Here is a 19,922-nt window from a genome sequence, read left to right on the forward strand (position 1 = left end):
AGTCCAGGTATTTTAACAATCACAATAAGCTAAAATGAACCAAATTCACACCCTTTAACTGGTTTCAGTGCTTCTTTCTACCCTGCATGCCTCTGTCAGATTAATCTTCTTAAAATGTCCATTTTTCTTCATGCCAATTGACTGACATAATTCCCTTTTGCTTTCCATTGTTTACAGGATAAAGTATAAGCTTCTTAGCCTAGTGTTGGAAATCTTTCATTATGTGATGAAATCTACCCATCTAATTCCTTCTCACCACACCTCTGTTCCATCTCTCTCTCTAGCCAGGTTAGAGGTTTCAATGTCTTACTAATATAATAGCTTATTTATCTAACACTTTTGCTCATATTGTACTCTTTTTATACTGATAATCCTATAGATGCGTAGCCTAAAATAATTAGTGGAAGAGATTTAAAAAATAAGAAATGATTCCTGGCATCAAAGGGTTTTCAATCCAGTGAATTAAGCACTAGATCTAAAACCACACAAATTAATTAAACATTTAAGTGACACTCAGGGCACAATCAGGGTTATAGATCAGTGGCGCGTGTGTGTGTGTGTGTGTGTGTGTTGCTGTATGAAGGAGTCAGAGTCAGAGCAATGTTCATGGTGGCTATAATCTGTCTTTTAATGAACATTTGATAAAATGTTTTTTTCTCTTGCCTCATGTCTAGGTGTTCAGGTTTACGCATATTTTTGCATAACCAATGTGAAATAGCCTCTGAAAACTGAGGTCTTTGACATTTGGTCTTCATATCACTAAAATCTGATGTTCACATTTGGGTTTGGAAATCTAAATGTCTTTAAAGAAAATCAAAATACTACTCTTTGGGAGGTGGGAGGTAAGAAATTGATTATTTCTCAAATCAGGATTTGAACAGAATATATAAATACAATGCCTCTGGCAGGAACTTTAGTATTTGGTTTTTTAAAACTGCATTTTAATTTCAAAAGAAATGGTGGGATATCCCCAACATCATCTTTCTTCTCAAGATAAAGAAGAAGCCTGTCATCTTTTCAAATAAGTTTTCGACACTCCGGAGGAGTAACTGGGGAAGATAATTCTATTTTTCATTATTAAAAATACCATGTCTTTTCATTCTCATAGTGCTGTTCATTTTCAAAGCATTTTAAAATATATTATCTCATTTACTCTTTTCCAATTTACTCATTCCACCTTCACCAGAGTCCTAAGCGATTCTATACCTAGATTATTCCATCAGCTTCTTTCTTTCCTCTTTTCTTCTTATCCACATGTTCTCAACTAGAATGAATCTCAACTAGAATAAGTCTCTAATGGTTTCTTATTGCTCTTGAGAAATCATTTAAGTAGCCTTATACACTGGAATCACTTGTGGAACTTTCAAAAAACATCGATGACTGGTTTTTACCCCCAAACCTACGTTTATTCAGAATCCCTGGGGATAGGTCTTAGATATTGTTTTGTTTATTTGTTTGTTTGTTTGTTTGTTTGTTTTCAAACTCCCCAAGTGACTCTAAGGAGGTGCCAGATTTGATAACACAGCTCTGGCCTCTTGCCCAATCACACAGTCCTGTGTTCTGTGAGATCCAGCCTCCTGGACCTTGGTTTGCTCGCTTCCCTATTTGACCATCTTCCAGATCTTAAAACTCCTTTTCTGTAAATGTCTGAAATCTAGCATTTACCTAGTTATTTTTTTCTAAGTATTTTCCCATCTCTGTTTTCCAAATTTTATTCATTGTCAGTAGTTTTACAAAATATCTCAAGTTGTACAAGCCAGACATGATTATCCTGAGTTTTGTACCTCGTCATCACATGTACCCAATTAAACACAAACTATGTTGATTTTGCAGCCCAAATATCTTTCAAATTTATCAGCTTCTTTGTATCTCTACCCTCAGACTGCTGTCATTTTGCACGTGGACTACTGAAATAAACCCTGAGCTGGTCTCTCAACTCCTTTTCTTCTATGGTCCTTGCAATTCATTGTCCACATAAGCACCACTGAAACTATTGTGAAACAAACAAACAAAATCTTTCATTATATAAATATCTTTAATGCTCCCTTATTGCTCTTGAGAAATCATTTAAGCAGCCTTGTCAAAATTTGTGTGTTCTGGCCTCTAGCAAATTCAGAAACCTTGCTTTGGGCACTATATATTCCTCAATCTATTTATCCTAGCTTTCTTTCATTTCTTCAGACAGCCATGCTTCTCCTTCCTGCACACATGCTGCTCTCCTCTTTGTTCTCTGTACCTGGTAAATCCCTACTCATTCTTTTGAGCTTAATGCAAATGCCACTTCTCAAGACCAGGTCAGGACTCCCTGCAACATGCTCCAATAGTAGCCCATCCTTCTAATTGCACTTTTCACTATTTTAAGTAATTGGCTACATTATTGTCTGGAATCCGCTTCTCCCTCTAGATCATAAACTCTGAAATTAAGCAAGAAATCTGTCTCTCTTATTTACCATTTTATTGCCATGCTTAATATAGTACTTGGCACATAAAAGATACTCAGCATCTGTGCTGTAAGGAAAGAAAGAAAAAAAGGAAAGAAAAAGAAAAAAAGAATCACATTAGCAGTGAGATTGTGCAGAATCAGAAGGGTTGCATGCTTAATTTTTAAGAACTCACATCCATTCTCTCCGTTTCAGGGAGGATTAAAAGCAGTGGTGTGGACAGATGCATTTCAGATGGTTGTCATGATTGTGGGCTTCTTAACGGTTCTCATTCGAGGATCAGCTCAAACTGGTGGATTTCACAATGTGTTGGAGCATTCATTAAATGGATCTCGACTCGATATATTTGAGTATGTCCAATACTACTTCTTCATGTTTTGTAAAGACTTAGCTGCCTAACTTCAGCATCCAAAATAATATTGGAGTATCAGAGAAACACCTTTGTTCACTCACTTCTCTCTGCCTTGTAGCTTTGATGTAGATCCCCTCAGGCGGCACACTATTTGGACAATTGCGATTGGAGGAACTTTTACGTGGCTTGGGATCTATGGAGTTAATCAGTCAACCATCCAGCGATGTATTTCTTGCAAAACAGAAAAACATGCCAAACTGTAAGTTATTTATAAAGAAACCTTTCTGTTTTCTCTGCCCTTATTGAGTACTTATATGCTTCCTAATGTTGTGTGTGTGTGTGTGTGTGTGTGTGAGTGTGTGTGTGAAAGAAAAATTAAAACCAAGAGTCATTGAACCTTTCCAACAATATTTTGAGGCAGGAATTACTAGTCTCATCTCAGCAACAGAGTGATAGAGCTGGGGTTTGAACCTAACTCGGTCTGCCTTTGCTCTCCACATTTGTTGCCTCCATTTATTGAGAAATTACTAGGTTAAATTATCTGCTATGGGTAGCAATGCAGAGGTAAACAGCACAAATTTCTCACAGTTTCTGTGATGAGATGACCCTTATCACTTATCTGATTTGGCATGTGGTTTCTTCAACTATTGTTTTCCTTTTGATGCATATGCCTTTAAAATTTCCAAGGAGAGATTCCAATGTCAGGAGACAGGTCCTAATGAGGCATTAGCCACTCCGACTCTTGCCAAGATGGCCTTGCCAGCCTTGCTTACTCCAAAGGACTTTAGCAGGCAAATAGCTTGTCAAACCTCTTTCAAGCCCTGCAGGTCATCCCAAACTGCAGAATGTGGACCTGCCTAATTTCTCCCGATTACTACATTAGTACCTGAAGTTAAGAAATGTATCTTTTTTATCATTATTAAACAAAATAATACTTTAAGAAGATCATGCTTGTATTTGTATATGTATAAGCACATAAATGAACACACATTATGCATACATTTAATTGCATGGCCAGAATGCTAATTACTCACTAAAGACAAATTCATCTTAAGCCAGATCTTCCTCACACCTGGGAATATATCACTTACTAAGTCATTTTCGATATGTTTTCTGGGAGCTGGCTTGGACTTCTTTTGTTTCTAGATCCCCTTTTATCTTTCAGGACTGCAAGTTATCAGGTCTCTTCTCAATACCTTTCCATTTCCCAACTAAGATGAGAATATCCACACTCAGTCACTTTTTTCCTCATTCTCATCGTCATTGTTTATTTTCTTTATATTTCTTATCATGGCTAAAATAATCTCATTAATTTATTTCATCTCAGCCATTATTATCTGCCTCCAGTCCCAGACTATCACCTTCGTGAGGGCGGGTTTTGTGTGCTCTCTGCTATATCCCAAGTCCTTACAAGAGCCTGATACATAATGATACATAATGAATATTATCTGAATGAATCGATGAAGTGGCTTAAGTTACAACCAAGAGAATTAACCTTGTCGAGAATTAAAGTTTATTTCTAATAAAAAATAAATTCATAATGCAAAGATTTAAAATTCTATACGATTTTGTCATTGATTTCTCATTTTCTGTATTGACTGGTGAAGTTTTAAAATTGTTTTGGATAATGTATCGTTGTCCTCTATGTGGCTATGGAACCTACATATATTTGTACAGAGTGTACCTCATTTAATCCTCATTAGTCGTATAATAAGAAGTAAGTCAGGTGTGTTATACTCTCTTTTACAGATGATATATCTGGCTCATAGTGTTAGTGGCTTGTCTTAGATCACATGGTTGTTAAGAATAGTCTTCTGATTCTAGGTCCATTGCTCTTTTCAAAAAAGAAATAATGTAGAGAGTGTAATTATATTGCAATGACTTTCTACCATTTTAAATTTATTCATTCAATTATTTATTACCAAAAGTAAAATAACTTATGTCTACTATGTGCCAGCACTAATATGCTCTGAGCGCCTAGCACTGAGTAGGGGAAACAAATAATAGAAAATGAATACATTACACAATTTCAGATAATGACAAATGCTATAAAGTTATAAAGCGGTATAAGAGGTAGAAACTAATAAGAGAGCAGAGAGTGGCTATTTCAGATAAAGATGGTTAGGGAAGCTTCTCTAGGGGACGGTCTGAGTAAAAGCTTGAATAGAATTTTCCTGAATAGAGGGATAGCAAGAGTACAACCAAGGCAATGAATAGGAATTGACCACCTTATGTATCGATTGTATCCCCAAAAGGCTCTCTCTAAGTCAAGCCACTCCAAACAAAAACGAACGAACGAATAAAACTCAAAGATAAACATTATTGGCATACTCCCAAGGGAGTAATTTCTGCGATGAGATCCTTTTCTAATGTAAATAACATAAAATAAAAACTTATGAATGGGATAAATTTTAACATATTTGCTTCATAAATAAATACTTTGATTTAAGAGTTTTCTGAAAATTAGGTACACCTGTACAGTATAGGTTTTAAAGGACTTTGAAATGAATATCTCTTCTTACAATTGAATGTGGATGCGTCTAATTCCTTTCAAACAATGACTGGATCCAAGAAAATGCCCATGTTGTTCTCTTGGCCCCCCTGCAACACTCTCCAGAATGAGATTGTTTATTCTCTCAGATCAATGTAAGGCCGGTCTACTTTCAAGTCTTCCCTGAGATTAAGAAAATGAGTAATATTTAGACTTTCAAAGAACAGTAACAAATACAAAATAATCATAGGATACTGAAAAAACAGTCAAACTGGAATTAAGCATATCTGTGTATTGTAGAATAAAAATAATTGCTCCAAAAAATATGGGTAAAATGACCTTAGATTTTTCATACTTTTTATTATCTTAAAAAAAACTCAACTCTAAATTTTATCTCAATTAGTCTCCGGAGTGAATATTTTCAAAATTTGTCTATATCTACATTTATCTCCTTATCCCTCTGGAACAAAAGATGTTAAAATGTAAGTTGGTTTTTTGACAGTTTCATAAACTGAGTGGGGGGAACATCATTTGAAGTTACATCATTCGAAGTTACATAATATAAGTGATTGTTATGTGAAATTTCATCTAAGAAAATAGATCTCACACATACATTGAGGCTTTGCAGAATAACTAGTTTCAAAAGAAAGTCTATCAAAAATCTACCTCATTCAAATTTCTTTTCCTTTTTTTTTTCTTTTCTTTTTTTTAGGCAAGGCAACCCTTTGTTGACCTCACGGATTGCAAGGACCTTGTCAGCTTACAGTCCCTTATTTTTTATTTTTATTTTTTACGCCTATAGCACCTGATCTTCCTAGGTGGTCTCTCATCCAAGTACTAACCAGACCCTACCCTGCTTAGCTTCCATTCAAATTTCATAATCAGTCTAAGAATGTAATGTTCTCAACCAAAAAAAAGAAAAAAGCATAATGAAAAAAAAGTATAATAATTCTTGAAGGCTGCAGAATTTTATTGTCTAGCAAAAAGACCCAAAATTTTTTATCTTGAGACTTTGGTGATGACCTCCCCACACTCTAATATGGCATAGAGGCTACTAATAGACCCATGTGTTCTTTTCTAGAGCCTTATACTTTAACTTGTTGGGTCTCTGGATTATTTTGGTGTGTGCTGTCTTCTCTGGCTTAATCATGTACACCTACTTCAAAGACTGTGACCCTTGGACTTCTGGCATTATCTCAGCACCAGACCAGGTACGTATTCCCTTGGAGCCTGTGGAATGGCTGAAATGAGCGGATTTCTGGCCATTGATAGGTGATGTGGGGTCTTTCTCTTTTCTACCTGGACCTCCTGCCACTTTCCACACCCCAAGGACTCTCCTCTTGGGTGATATCACCACACATTAAGTTCTAATATGACAAAGTGAACATATAAAAAGAAGTTACCTTACTTTGCTATTGAAGACAGGGCCTGGAGCCAGGGCAAGGCTGAGGAGAAAGGAAGGTGGACATGAACCTATGGTTTTGGTTGTCAATGGTACCTTTCAATTCTTTTTTATATATCTGAAGGTTGATTAATAAATGCTTTCATCTTAAATTGAACAAAATGACCCTTATTTCTATAATACTGCTTCTGTTCATGTCTTCTCATCTCAGCTTAAACGACATCATCCTTTTATACTACATTAAACATGCTCTTAAAAACTTTATTTATGGGGATTATACTCAGGAGGAGCAATCTCTTTCCCTATATAGTCAACTGTCTCACTTTGTTTTTTGGGGGGGCTTCTTTCCCACAAATCCGCCTACAGAGTAGAACTATAACACCTATATTCTTTGATGATCTATTTTAAGCATATATTTTTAGAGTTTAATTGCTAACCCTAAGGGTAAACAGGCAAGAAAATAGCATACATTACAAACAAAAGACAAATTTTAAAAGTTTCTGAAACTTCTAAAATTCATCCAACCCTTTTTTCTAATATTGACTGTACCCCTCCCCCTCTCCTATAGCTGGATCTCAGATTAATGGAACTGGATTGATCATTACCTTATTTGCCAGCATGTAATAGCCTTAGTCTATGCAAACTCCTCTATTATTTATTTTGTATTTTTTTCCTTTATTTTCACCTTTTTTTTTTGTCTTAAAAAGCTACATTCCCACATTTTGAACACTGCTAATGAGACCACTAATCCTATGTTGTTTTGCTTCCTCTTCAGTTGATGCCATACTTTGTCATGGAGATATTTGCCACAATGCCCGGATTGCCAGGACTCTTTGTAGCTTGTGCCTTCAGTGGAACTCTGAGGTTAGTATTGACAAAACTGCTGTGATGATAATAATGATGACAACCAGGATAAAAGGATGATAGTAATAGTGAATCGTCAGTATTTACTGAGTACCTAACTGTGTGTCAACTTCTCTGCTGAATGCCATATTTGTATTTGCTCAATAGTTGTTACACCATGTATATATATATTGCTCATGTTTTCATCAGTTTGTAGATATGGAAACTAAAATTTAGCAAAATAAATAACTTACCCATGGTGACCCATGGTGCAGAGGCAGGATGAAAACCTAGGTCTGCCCATATGCTAGACCTCTCTGTTTATTTTCTCAACATTTTTCCATGCCAGCTGCCCTCATAATTTCACATCACTTTCACACAAGATAGCTCACTCTCATGGCATTTACTATTCAGCTGCAATGTATTTCTGCAGATCTATCCTTTGCAATCCATACCCCCCATCTTCAATAGCACACTCAGGTAGCTAATAACTTCCATCCCGCACATATAGACATTATTCTAAATAAAAAATTATTCATATATTTTTTCTGACAAATATTTTAGAAAGTCTATATTATGCCAGTCACAGTCAGTGGCAGTGGAGATACTGCAGAGAATGAGACTGATGTAAGCATTGCCCTCAGATAGAGTTGGCATTCTAATTTACATGGAAGATGAATAATATATATGTAAACAAAATAAACAAGATATTGTTTGATAATGTACAATAGTTTAAAGGAAATAACAGTGATATCTTTGAGATTACTGAGGACTGGGGGTTTGATTTTTAATAAGCTCTTTAGAGACCTCCTCTTTGAGTATATGACATTCGTATTGAGATCTAAAGAAGCCAGCTATGTGAAGAGCACAGGCAAACTTTACAGGCAGTGGAGAGAGCAAATTCCAAAGCTCCAAGAGAGAAATTATATGGAGTATTTTAAGAACAAGGAGAAGAGCTGAAGAAAAATGAACTGGGAGGGGAGCAGATGGGGATGAGTTTGAAGTGTGAACAGGCATCTGATCATGCAGAGTCTTCATGAAATGGTAAAGAATTTGAACTTCAAATTAAAAGGGAAGGCAATTGAAGGTTTGGAGTAAGGGACTGAGTGATGTCATACAATTGAAAACTGTTTTCTAGGTGGGGAAGAGACTATAATAAAAGCATGAGTGGTGAAAATGAGTGACCAGTTAGGAGGTATTTGTCTTAATCAAGGTGAGAGATGATAGTGACTTGGAGATAGGTAAGGACAACAGTATTGAAAGCAATATACTAAAACATTAAAGCAGCGCCATTACTTCCCTTTAAGCCAGACCCTCTGCTTTTACGAATCAGAGACTCGGCTGGTGGGAAAAGTCTTATTTCCCTTCCTGGAGCTCAAATGCAAAGAATCAATCATAGGATTGATTCAAACAGTATCAGGGGATAAAAGTAAAAACTTTTATCTTATTTCTTAAATCCTTTGTCTCACTCCACAGAATTAACCACTCACTAATTTCTTGTTAATGAATCAGAAAATTTCTTCGCTTACGTGAACATATATACCCTTTAGTGTATAGAAAAGAGATTACGTTTTATATACTGCTTCATTTCTTTAAGTTAGTATGATTTAGAAATCTTGCATATCAGTAGACCTAATTTAATTCTTTTTTTAAATCTACTATAATTTAATTGATCATCCTTTAACATAAAGCATAACAACAATGCTTATGTCTTAGTTCATTTGTGTTGCTGTAACAGAATACCATAGATCGGGTGGCTTATAAACAATGGAAATTTATATGTCACAGTTCTCAAGGCTAGGAAGTCAGACCCAGGCACCTGCAGATTCGGTGTCTGGTAAGGCCCCACTCTCTGGTTCAAATATAGCTGTCTTTCTGCTGTATCCTCACATGGTAGAAGGGATGATGGAGCTCTGTGGGGTCTCTTATAAAGTCACTAAACTTATTTAGGAGGGCTCCACCCTCATGACCTAATCACGTTCCAAAAGCCCCACCTCCGAACACCATCACACTGTACATTAGGCTTCAATGTATGAGTTTTGGCAGAACACAAACATTGAGTTCATAGCATACTACATGGTATAGCTTTGTGAAATTGTGCAAGGTGACATGTAGGTTACAGTCTAAGAACTGGAGTTACTGTGTGAAAACACATATTCATTTAAACTTTTCATGGACATTGCTAAATTGACCTCTAAAAATGTGTATCATTTTACACACTGAAAAGAAAATCAGTAGAGTGCCTCTTTCCTCCACACAACCACTAATACTGGGTACTATGAAACTATTAAACTTGCCATTCTGATAGTTAAAACATAGTAATTAATTTAAATATAAATTCCCTTGATCATAAGTGGGCTTGGCTAACTTTCCCTACTTTCATTGACCATTTCTTTTTTTTGTAAAATACTAATTTATTTTGTTACTTTTTTTTGTTTTTTTTATTATCTGTCTGTCTGTCTACCTGTCTACCTGTCTACCTACCTTCCTATCTCTCTCTCTCTATTTATGTTAAAGAGCTTATTGACATATGTCTTATTTTTTCTCATTTGTCCTTTATGTATTTTCTTTATTGATAGTATTTTTGAGTATGCAGAACTTTTATTTTATATTAATCAATTATTTTACATTATGGTTTCTGGGTTAATATCGCTCTCAGAAAGGTTTTCTATTCCATTATTATAAATAATTATCCAGACACCATTTATATTTCTGCTCTTATTAAATGTTAAAATTATTAAATCATCTAGACTATACATATTACATAAGGATTTTTTTCCTTATTTTCCTTCTATGGTTGCCACTGTTCCATCATTATTATTTATTTATTTTCAGAAAAAAAAAAAGCCATCTTCTAACCACTGACTTTAAAAGCTATTTTTAGTACATCCTACATTCTTCTATATATTTGGGTCTTTTTCTTGATTCTTTTCTATATTCCTTTGATCTATCTGTCTACAGCTATGCCAATACTAACAATTTTAGTGATGGTGCTTTAAAATATGATTTAATACCTATTAAGTTCATACTTATTTATTACTTTTCTGTTACAGACTATCCTTGCTATCTAGTTTCTAATTATTTTTCTAATTACTTTCAGTTAATTATTTAGGATTTGATTATACTGAAATCATGACATTTGCAAATATTTTTATGTTTTTTTCTTTTCTAATAATTTCACTTTTATGTTAATTCTCATGTGTTACAGTGTTTTGAGAACAATGAGAAATAAACAATGAGGAAAAATAGCAAAAATCTTGTTTTGTTATATACTTTAAAGGGAATGGTTCTTGTATCTTACCATTAAACATGAATTTTGGTTTTGATTTGAAAGATATTATTTATATTTTAAAATATTTAAAGTTTTAAAAAGTATAAAGAAGAACAAAAACGCATATATTTATTTTACTTTTAGGAAATACTCTTATCAGGGAGAGTATTAGATTTTGGTAAAATTTGGGCATTTTCAAAATGGGTATTTAAAAAATTTTTAACATTTAACATATCAATGTAAATATATTGACACATTTCCAAAATAGCAACCTGTTTGAATTCATATAATAACTGTAACTTGCTAATGGTGCAATTTTAATTTAGTATATTCTTGAACTATTTTTATTAATACTCTTTTTAGAATGCTGCATCACTAATACAAAGTGATATTGTTCTGTGACATTGGTATTAAGATCTCAGGGAAACTAAGGACAGAAGCAATGAGCACTAGAGGATTAAACACAAGTAGGGGTAACGCTCTAGCTTTCATTTTGTCTTTCTCTACGGACTTTATTTATTTATTTTTCTCTTACTCTAAAGTTGACTCTCTCCAGACTGGTAAAATATAGCTGTCAACAAATTAAATCCCCTATAAGGGAATGATCGACTCATTTGAGCTCAACTGCAAACATTCCAAGAAAGGGGCACCCTAGAGAGTATGTATTTAGAGAGATTACTTCTGCTACAATGTTAAGGAAGGTGTTGGGTTAGGGAAAGGGAAAGACAAGAGCGGGGGTAGAATAAAGAGATGGTAGTTGAGGGGTAGGGGGAAGAAAAATTTCTACCATCTTATAGCAGTTTTAGAATTTGAGAAATTGGTGTGTGGGTAATACACCTGACTCCAAAAGCAACCAAGCAGAGGTTCTATAAATCTGATTCTTCTGGGCCAAATTCAGCTTTTTGTTCCCTTCTTCCCAGTGGATTCAAGGGTTAATCCTAATGTTTGAAACTTTCACGTGATGGATTTTGAGACATATCTGTTGAAAACATGGGACCTCCTTTTATTTGATCATCTCCTTTTCTTATTTGACCTCCACAGAGCTGCAGCAGATAGAAGAGGAGTATTATAGGACATGTATACCAGGCCTTGATTCTCAGGAAACAAGAATGGTACCCCAAAGTACTTAGAGTTTCAATTCCCAGGAATGGGTCTTGGGAAGTTTGTACTTGTTCTGTCTATCATTTAGGGAAGGAACTTTTGAATTTTGCATAAGATGGACCTGAAACTATTCCAACTGAAGTAACCTACAGCTAAAATTAGTGGTATTATTACAGAAAAAAGAAAAAAAAGTTTAAATTTCCTTTCATGCTTTTGGCACAACTATAATGTGTTTTCAAGTGTGCATTATTGGAGGATAACAAAATAATTAACTAATGAATTATCAATGGAAAACTTAGAAACAGCTGGCTAGGCTTTGTTCATCAGTTTGTTTCCTTTCTAGAACTTTCGTTTGTGGTTGAGGGATTTAAATGTAATTTTTGCTTTGTTCTGGAACATCTTTTCCCTATTGCATGGTTCCTTTCAGTGCCTGTCTTAACCATCACTTCCTAAGGGAAGAAATCTCCTACCTCCATATTGGTTTACATCTCTGCAAGATATGCTCTCATAACTCTTTGTTATTTTCCTTCATAACAATTTTTACAATTGTTATCAATAACTTAATCGGTTGTTAAATGTCCCTGTCATTAAGTGGAGTGGGAGATCTTTGTCCTTCTGGTTCGCCATTGCATTCCTGGTATCCAGAATGAATAAACAGATGCATGAATGATGTTAATGCATGAATGATATTAATGAATTAATTAATTATTAATGAATAGCCCAGTGTACTGACACCTGGGTTAAAGTAGTCACTACTTCCTGCTTCAAGTCCAGCCTAACCTACACACACAAACACAAGTGCACACGCGATCTCTCTGTTACTGCCTGCTAACTCCTTTAACATCTTATGAAAGCCTAGCTTCTTCAGTGGAGTTTGTGTAAGAATTGAAATAGCATTAAGCAGTTTTAGGAGTGAGTAGACAGGCCATGTAATTCCTCTGGAATCCCAAAATAAGGGCATATGTCTGTATCGTTTTTTCCCTAGATCCTTGCCTCATCTATATGCCCTGGAAAACAGGGCATGCTGGTGTCTTAGTTTTATTTAGCTTGGACTATGTTCTCCTTTTTCTCTCCCTATAGCACCGTGGCTGCCAGCATTAATGCCTTAGCGACAGTGACCTTTGAGGATTTCATCAAGAGCTTTTTTCCCCATCTCTCCGGCAAGCTGAGCACCTGGATCAGTAAAGGCTTATGTAGGTACAGCTTGTGGATTTTCTATTCCATATCATGAAATATTCTGTGGCATGCATCAAAATCCTGCGCATGCTATTCAAGACACACATACAGGCATAAATGCACACTGAGATACATGAAGAATCTCACATATAGATTCTTACACTTATAAAGACACTAGAAGGGTACCAGGAAAGAATGACCAGCTAGTTTACCTTTCACCAACCTTATTTTTGACACTCTTGAGCTCACCCTACATTCTAGATTCATCACATCAACATCACTATTTATTAATCATATTAGTTCCTCTACATGGGAAAATGTTCTGATCATTATGGCAAGTTCTTTTGTCTAAGAAAGCTAAATTCTTTTAGAAAGAATCCTTTATTACCAAACTCCAGTAAACTCACCTCAAAGAATAATTGCTCCTTGCTTAATCGTACAATTGCATATTACACTTAAAATCCCGTAGTACTTATCATCTTGAAGTATAGTTTTACAAAGTTTACTTTTTTAAGTATAAATGAATTTTATGCTTGTTTAGTTATAGAAAATGTAGATAATTTGGGAAAAATATATGTACTTTTTAAATAGTCAAATCTATCTAAATTTGTTCCTGGTTGTTGTTTTTTCCAGCATTCTATTGTGAGCATTTTTCGGCATCATTTATGTATTCTTTAAAAACATTTTTCTGAATAATTGCTTAATATTTAACTAATGGCTTATTTCTTCATTTTTATGTTGTTACTTTTTGAATTCTTTTACATTTTTTGTAACATTGTTGTGAAACACATATACATAAATCTTTGACTGCATCTATAATTTTATTCTTTAAGATAACTTTTAAAAAGAAATTACCAGGTCAAATAAACAAATAATTGAGAGTTCTTGATAAATATTAAGAAAAATAGTTCTAGGTAGGTCCAATTAATATTTACGTGTGGCAACAGTGAGTAGTGACATTTTTCTCTATGTATTTTATATTAATATTTTTAAAAATTAGTCAAATTTAATGGGCAAAATAACATCACATTTCTGCTTTAATTTATATTTTTTGATTTATAGTGAATTTGAACATTTTTAAATTGATAAGTAATCATTTGTATATTTCTGTGAAAAGTTAGTTTATTTGTTAATGAGATAATAGAAATTTTGTTTGTAAAAGTTCTTCATATGTAAATGTGGCTTTTGTATATTGTAGAATGTGTCCCAGAGTTTTTAAACTACATTTTTATGTGCAGAAATTATTATTTTATATTTGATCAAATATAGGATTTTTTACTATTTCATCCATTTCTTTATGTTTATAAATTTCTTCCCCTTCAAACCCAATTATATATGTTTTATATTTTCTAGGTTGTAAATAAATTTACATTTTATATTTAATGTTTGATAATTTAAATTATTTGATTTATGATTTATGATGAGGATCTAAATTTTTTTCTCTCTATAGCCAATTTTCTCATTATCATTAATCCAATAGTCTTCATTAGTTTTAATATTTTTAGTAATAATAAAATACAATATAAAATTCTTTCAACTCTAAGGATTTGCTTCATATTTTATACTTATTTTCATTAAATTATTTCTCAATTGCAAGACTAATACCATCTTATTTTATATCAAAGTTTTGTAGCATTTTATTTAAAAAATATCTCGTAGAACAATTCCTGTCACATTTTTTGGTTAAAAATTTTTTCTATTGTTAATTTTGAACAAATTTTTTTGGCTATTCATATTTATTAAGTCTTTCAGGTTAACTTTAAAATAATTTATTGCATGTCACTCTCTCCCATCCTAGTGAGATTGCTTTACACCTAAAAATGTATTTGGGAAGAACAGACATCTTTATAAGCTTTCCATCTAGCAAAAGTATTTATTTTTCTCATTTAATAGTATCTTTTCTTCTATCCTACATATTAATTATACTCATGTCTTCCTCCTTCTCTTACTTCTCTCCTTTTCTTCACTCATTGATATTGTGAATGGGATGCCTTCCCCATAATATCTTCTAAACTGTTTATTATCAATGTGGAAAAGCTATAGCTTTTTGTTTTTGTTTTATAAAGCACGTATCTAGCTATTTACCGAACTCTTGTTAATTTAAAAATTTTTAATTGGTTTTCTAGTTAGTATGTTATTGCCTACAAGTGGTAGTTTTATTATCTTCTTATTCTTAAATGTTGTTATAATTTGTGTTGTTTGTTCTCCATATCCTTCACTTTTTCTTTTAATTTTATAAGTTTGTTCTATTCTTCTGTATACTTAAAGGATTTAAGTTTTTTCTCAATGTTACTTTGAGTTATCCACAAAGTTTTTAACAATAATGATTTAAATTCTGCTACTATATTTTGTTCCTTATATTTTATTATAAAAATTAAAATCTTACAATAAAGTTTAAAGACTTTTACCTTAAGCTCCCATAAATATACCACCTAGATTCTCCATTAATATTTTCCTGAACTTGCTTTTTCACATATCCATTTAGCTCTCTCTCCATTCATTAATGCATTATATTTTTGATACATTTAAAATAAATTTTAGACATCAGTACACTTCTGCCTAATTATTTTAGCATTATGTTATTAACTAGAATTCAATATCTGTTTAAAGTTTTTTTTTTTTTAATGTAAAATTTACCTACAATAAAGTGGACAAATGTTAAGCATACATTTGCTGATTTTTGATAAATCCATACAACTGTGTGGCCCAACCTTTAAAGATGTAAATCATTACCATAACCCTGGAAAGTTCTGTTTTGCTCATTCCAGTTAATCCTTGTTCCTACTCTCCTCCAGACACAATCACTATCCTGATGTTTCCCACCAGAGACCAATTTTACCTCTTCTAGTGTTCATATGAATGGAATCACATAGTATGCACTCTACTTTTGTGCAATTCTTTTCACTCTACATAATTTTGTTTTTGAGATTTATCTATTTTATTTATCTGTAATTCATCCCTTTTTATTAGTGAGTAATATAAGCCATTGTATGGATACACCACAGGTTTTTAAACTTCTCCTTCTGTTGGTAGACATGGACCATTTTCAGTTTGAGGGTATAATAAATAAAGCTTCTATGAATACTCTTGTACAGTCTTTTTATGAACGTGTTTTTATTTTTAATTTTTGATAAATACTTAAGAGTGGAAGTGCTTGATCAATTATCGTGTTTTTTATTTCCTTGTAGTCTTCCCTTACCATACCTGGATTCATCTTCACCTAAGCATAGTGGTGTTGTACCCTGTTCTGTTGAATTTTTCATCTCATTTCTTTTCTCTTGACCTGGACTTGTTTACCTCATTGAGTCAATGTATTTTTGCATTACACTGAGATTGCCAAACAGTTTCTAAAAACTTTTCTTCAGGTCCTTAAGGTAAATTATTTCCAGAAAGCCTACTCTTTATTTGAGCTTTTAGGATGATATATTTATTCCCTTGTTTGACTACATTTTACCTTCCTTCTTTTTTCTTCTTCTTACTAATATTTAAACAAGGAGGGAGCAATGCTGACCACATCTTTGTTAATGGGTAGTTGAATTACCTGGATTCTATTTATTATCTTGCATAATGAGTTAGACATAAAAGTCGGCAGATGGGTATTACTCCCCATAAAATTCTCAATATCTAGCAAATATTCATGATGAATATTCTGGATTGAGGCAGAAGTTTCTTTTAGGCCCATATTTATTGTCTGATCCTTTGAGCTGATGTAGCAGTGGAAAAATCCACAGCATTCACTGCAACTAAGGAGCCTTCTTTCCCGCCCACACTTACGGCTTTGTCTGTGGGTCCACACACTCTAGGTTTCTATGGAACATCTACCAATTTCCCTTAAACTTCCTGCCTTGCAATCTGATAAAAGTATAAAGATTTTGGGAGGGGAGCTGAATTAATTCTCTAGTCAACACAAAAAATGTAAAAACTCTCGATTGAGGAATGGCTGCCTGGAATCTCATTTGAACAGATACTTTTTGGCCCAGCAAGAGATTAATCATTAGTAGAGAGAAAACATATTTTATGTTAATTTCTTCAGAAAGATGGAGTTCTCCTTATTCATAAAGCATACAGAATCAGAACACTGTTTTCTGCAAGATAATCTATCATTTTTAAAGATAATGAAAACAATGTGAAACTAAAATGTGTTTATTGATCAAACTTGGTTTTTGGTGTTGTGAGTTTCCTTATTTTTCTGTGTCTCATTAAGAAGCTGGAAAATACAGCATCAAAAGTTGCTAGTTTGATTTAATTTTGAGTGAATCCCTGATAATAAATATCATGAATATCATGTACTAAACCTGAAATAAAATAATAATAAAAAGAATAATGTAAACACATAGTACTTGCTATGTATCAGGCACTGTTGGACAAATTTATGTGTTTATATGTAGTCCCTTTCTAGGATGCGAGATCTTTGGACAGGAATCAAGTTCTGATGTTATAGCACTGGCATCTAGTAACTTGCTTAATATTGTCAGTATACAGTAAAATTGAATTAATAGTCACAATGAGACCTGAGCTAGATATTCAGCTGAGAGAGAATTTCTAAAACAATGGGAAAACCATTTTCTCTCTGTTTTTGTTGCTGCATCTCTGTCTATATCTGTCTCTAACTCTTTGTCCCTCTCTCCCTCTCTTTTTTAGTTTATGGGTTATCAATGGGTATTGAATGTATTTTTAAGGTGATTTTTTTAAACAAAGGTGTACTAAAATGATCATTTTTTAAAAAGATGGTTTAAAAGAAGACATTATCTTTAAAAGATGACTATGAAATATATGCTGATTCATTCAGCAAGATCCTGTGATACTAGAGGTACTGTGCAAGATGCTTCAGAGCATGGCACCCTGATGGCCCTTATGGTTCTCCAACGTAGATATGTAGGCAAGTAATTCATTATGCAATATACTAAGGGCCATAAGGATCATATAAATAAAGCACTAAGGGAAGAGACCAGACAAACTTTTAAGATTTGCGAAGACTATTGTGTAGAATGCATAGATATTTAACAATTTTCAGGATGAGAAACTAACTATCCAACTCCCAGAGAGTTTAGTAGTTTCTTCAGTTGAATGCTGGTGTGTAGTCCAATGGAAATCAGTTCCCACTAATTTAGTCTGGATTAGCCTAAACCCATGCCCTTTCCACAGTTTCGTGTTGCTTCCACATGACAGCTTTCTTCTTAAATCTTGAAGGGAAAACTACTCAACAGTAGATTCCAGCTCATTCCTCCTGACCTAGGAAAGCATGTCTCTGGGACAAAAATCTCCTAAATGTCCTTCTTGGGGCTCGTGATGGCTGAGTGGGGAGGACATTTCTCATGCATATCTCTTCCAATAAAGCTTACAACAGACACAGTCCTGGGCAGGTGCTAAAGGAATCCCTCAAAGCCAGCTTGGATGATGGTAACATGTTTTCTTTCCTTCAGGTATCTTATTTGGTGTGATGTGTACTTCCATGGCTGTGGCTGCATCCCTCATGGGGAGCGTTGTACAGGTAGGTAATCAATGAAGGAAAAAGACACATTTGATTTCACAGCAACTTTTCACCCATTTTCTTTTCTAATAGAAAAGAAAATCATTTTGCCTGTTCCTCCAAGTCATTCTCTGATACCAGGTCCAAATTAAATATACATGTCAAAATTCAACCAAAATTACTTTCAGAAGGGGGAACTAAGAAGGGGGACTCATTGACAAGGTACACTGTAATAAAATGAAAACTCTTTTAAAATTCAGCCTGGGAATTTATGATCCTGAAATAAAAGTAGGAATGATCATTATAATAGTAAAAAACAATAATAACAATTGACATAAATAGAATACTTATTATATTCTAGGTACAGACCCAAGTGTATTACCTCATTTAATCTTCACCATTTCTCTAAGAGGTAGTAGGGTTAATGTACTCATTTTACAGATGAAGAAACTAAAATGTAGAGAGGTGAAGTAATGGTCCCAAAGTCACATAACTAAAGAGTGGTGGAGCTGGGATATGACTCATCCATTGTCTACCTGCTAACCAGGCTGGACTGCTTCCCATATGTCCAACTCTCAGTTCCAAAAAATGTCAGCACTAGAAGAAGTCTTAAGGGTAATGTTTTAACATCTTCATTTTGTAGATGATTACAGAAAAGAGCGAAGATATCTTGCTCAAATTCTCACTGGCAAGTTGATGAGGTTTGTCTTTACTGATTTCAGCAGCATCTTTTAAGGTTTATTTTCCTTCATTCATAGAGATTACATTTCCAAGTTGTCTCTGATGCTTTGTCTCCTATTGCTTTCTCACCTACATTCAAATATTAATTACCTTTAAGGCAAGAAATGAAAATTCTGAGTTTTTGTTTCCTGAGAAAGATATTTGTCTGAAAGGTGGCCCTCTCATTTCTCTGAACGCATCTGACTAGACAGGTGCAGAAAGGCAACTATAATTCCCCTATTTAATTTTCCAAGCAGCTTTGCTATTTTTAATGAATACAGTGGAACAGCATTCATATTCAGCTTTTACATATGGAAAGATGAAATCCAAGGGCCATAGGTGTGAGAGATAGAACCAGATTTAATTTCACGTTTACGAAACCAATCCATATTCATGGTGTGTGTTTTTGGATGGTGCTGAGGGCAGACAGCTTGATGCTACTTAAACAAAGACTTTTTCAATATTTTAGTTTAGGATTTTACAAAGTGTGTTCTGGAGACCTTCATCCTGTAAAATGTTCCAAGAGAGAAAAGTCAAAGGCTTTTTGGGACATGCTGCACACTGCATTCCCCTCTTAGAAATCCCCAGCACATATTAGCATATTAAAGTTTGGGGAAGACCTACAGTAAAGAAATATGTGACCATAGAACTTTTT

The 19,922-nt window shown here is 33.9% G+C and overlaps 1 protein-coding gene across 1 annotated transcript in view; it reads left to right on the forward strand.

Annotated features, from left to right (window-relative positions):
• The window catches only part of SLC5A12 (solute carrier family 5 member 12), a 53,037-nt gene that overhangs the window by 10,137 nt on the left and 22,978 nt on the right, over positions 1-19,922 (forward strand). The window contains exons 5-10 of the mRNA XM_011362598.2: positions 2,637-2,791; positions 2,912-3,052; positions 6,366-6,495; positions 7,462-7,550; positions 12,982-13,094; positions 18,501-18,568. Of these exons, the coding sequence (XP_011360900.1) occupies positions 2,637-2,791; positions 2,912-3,052; positions 6,366-6,495; positions 7,462-7,550; positions 12,982-13,094; positions 18,501-18,568 (696 nt within the window). The remainder of the gene's footprint in view (positions 1-2,636; positions 2,792-2,911; positions 3,053-6,365; positions 6,496-7,461; positions 7,551-12,981; positions 13,095-18,500; positions 18,569-19,922) is intronic.

This window comes from Pteropus vampyrus, unplaced genomic scaffold (assembly GCF_000151845.1).
Source record: "Pteropus vampyrus isolate Shadow unplaced genomic scaffold, Pvam_2.0 Scaffold76, whole genome shotgun sequence".
Lineage (NCBI taxonomy): Eukaryota > Metazoa > Chordata > Mammalia > Chiroptera > Pteropodidae > Pteropus > Pteropus vampyrus.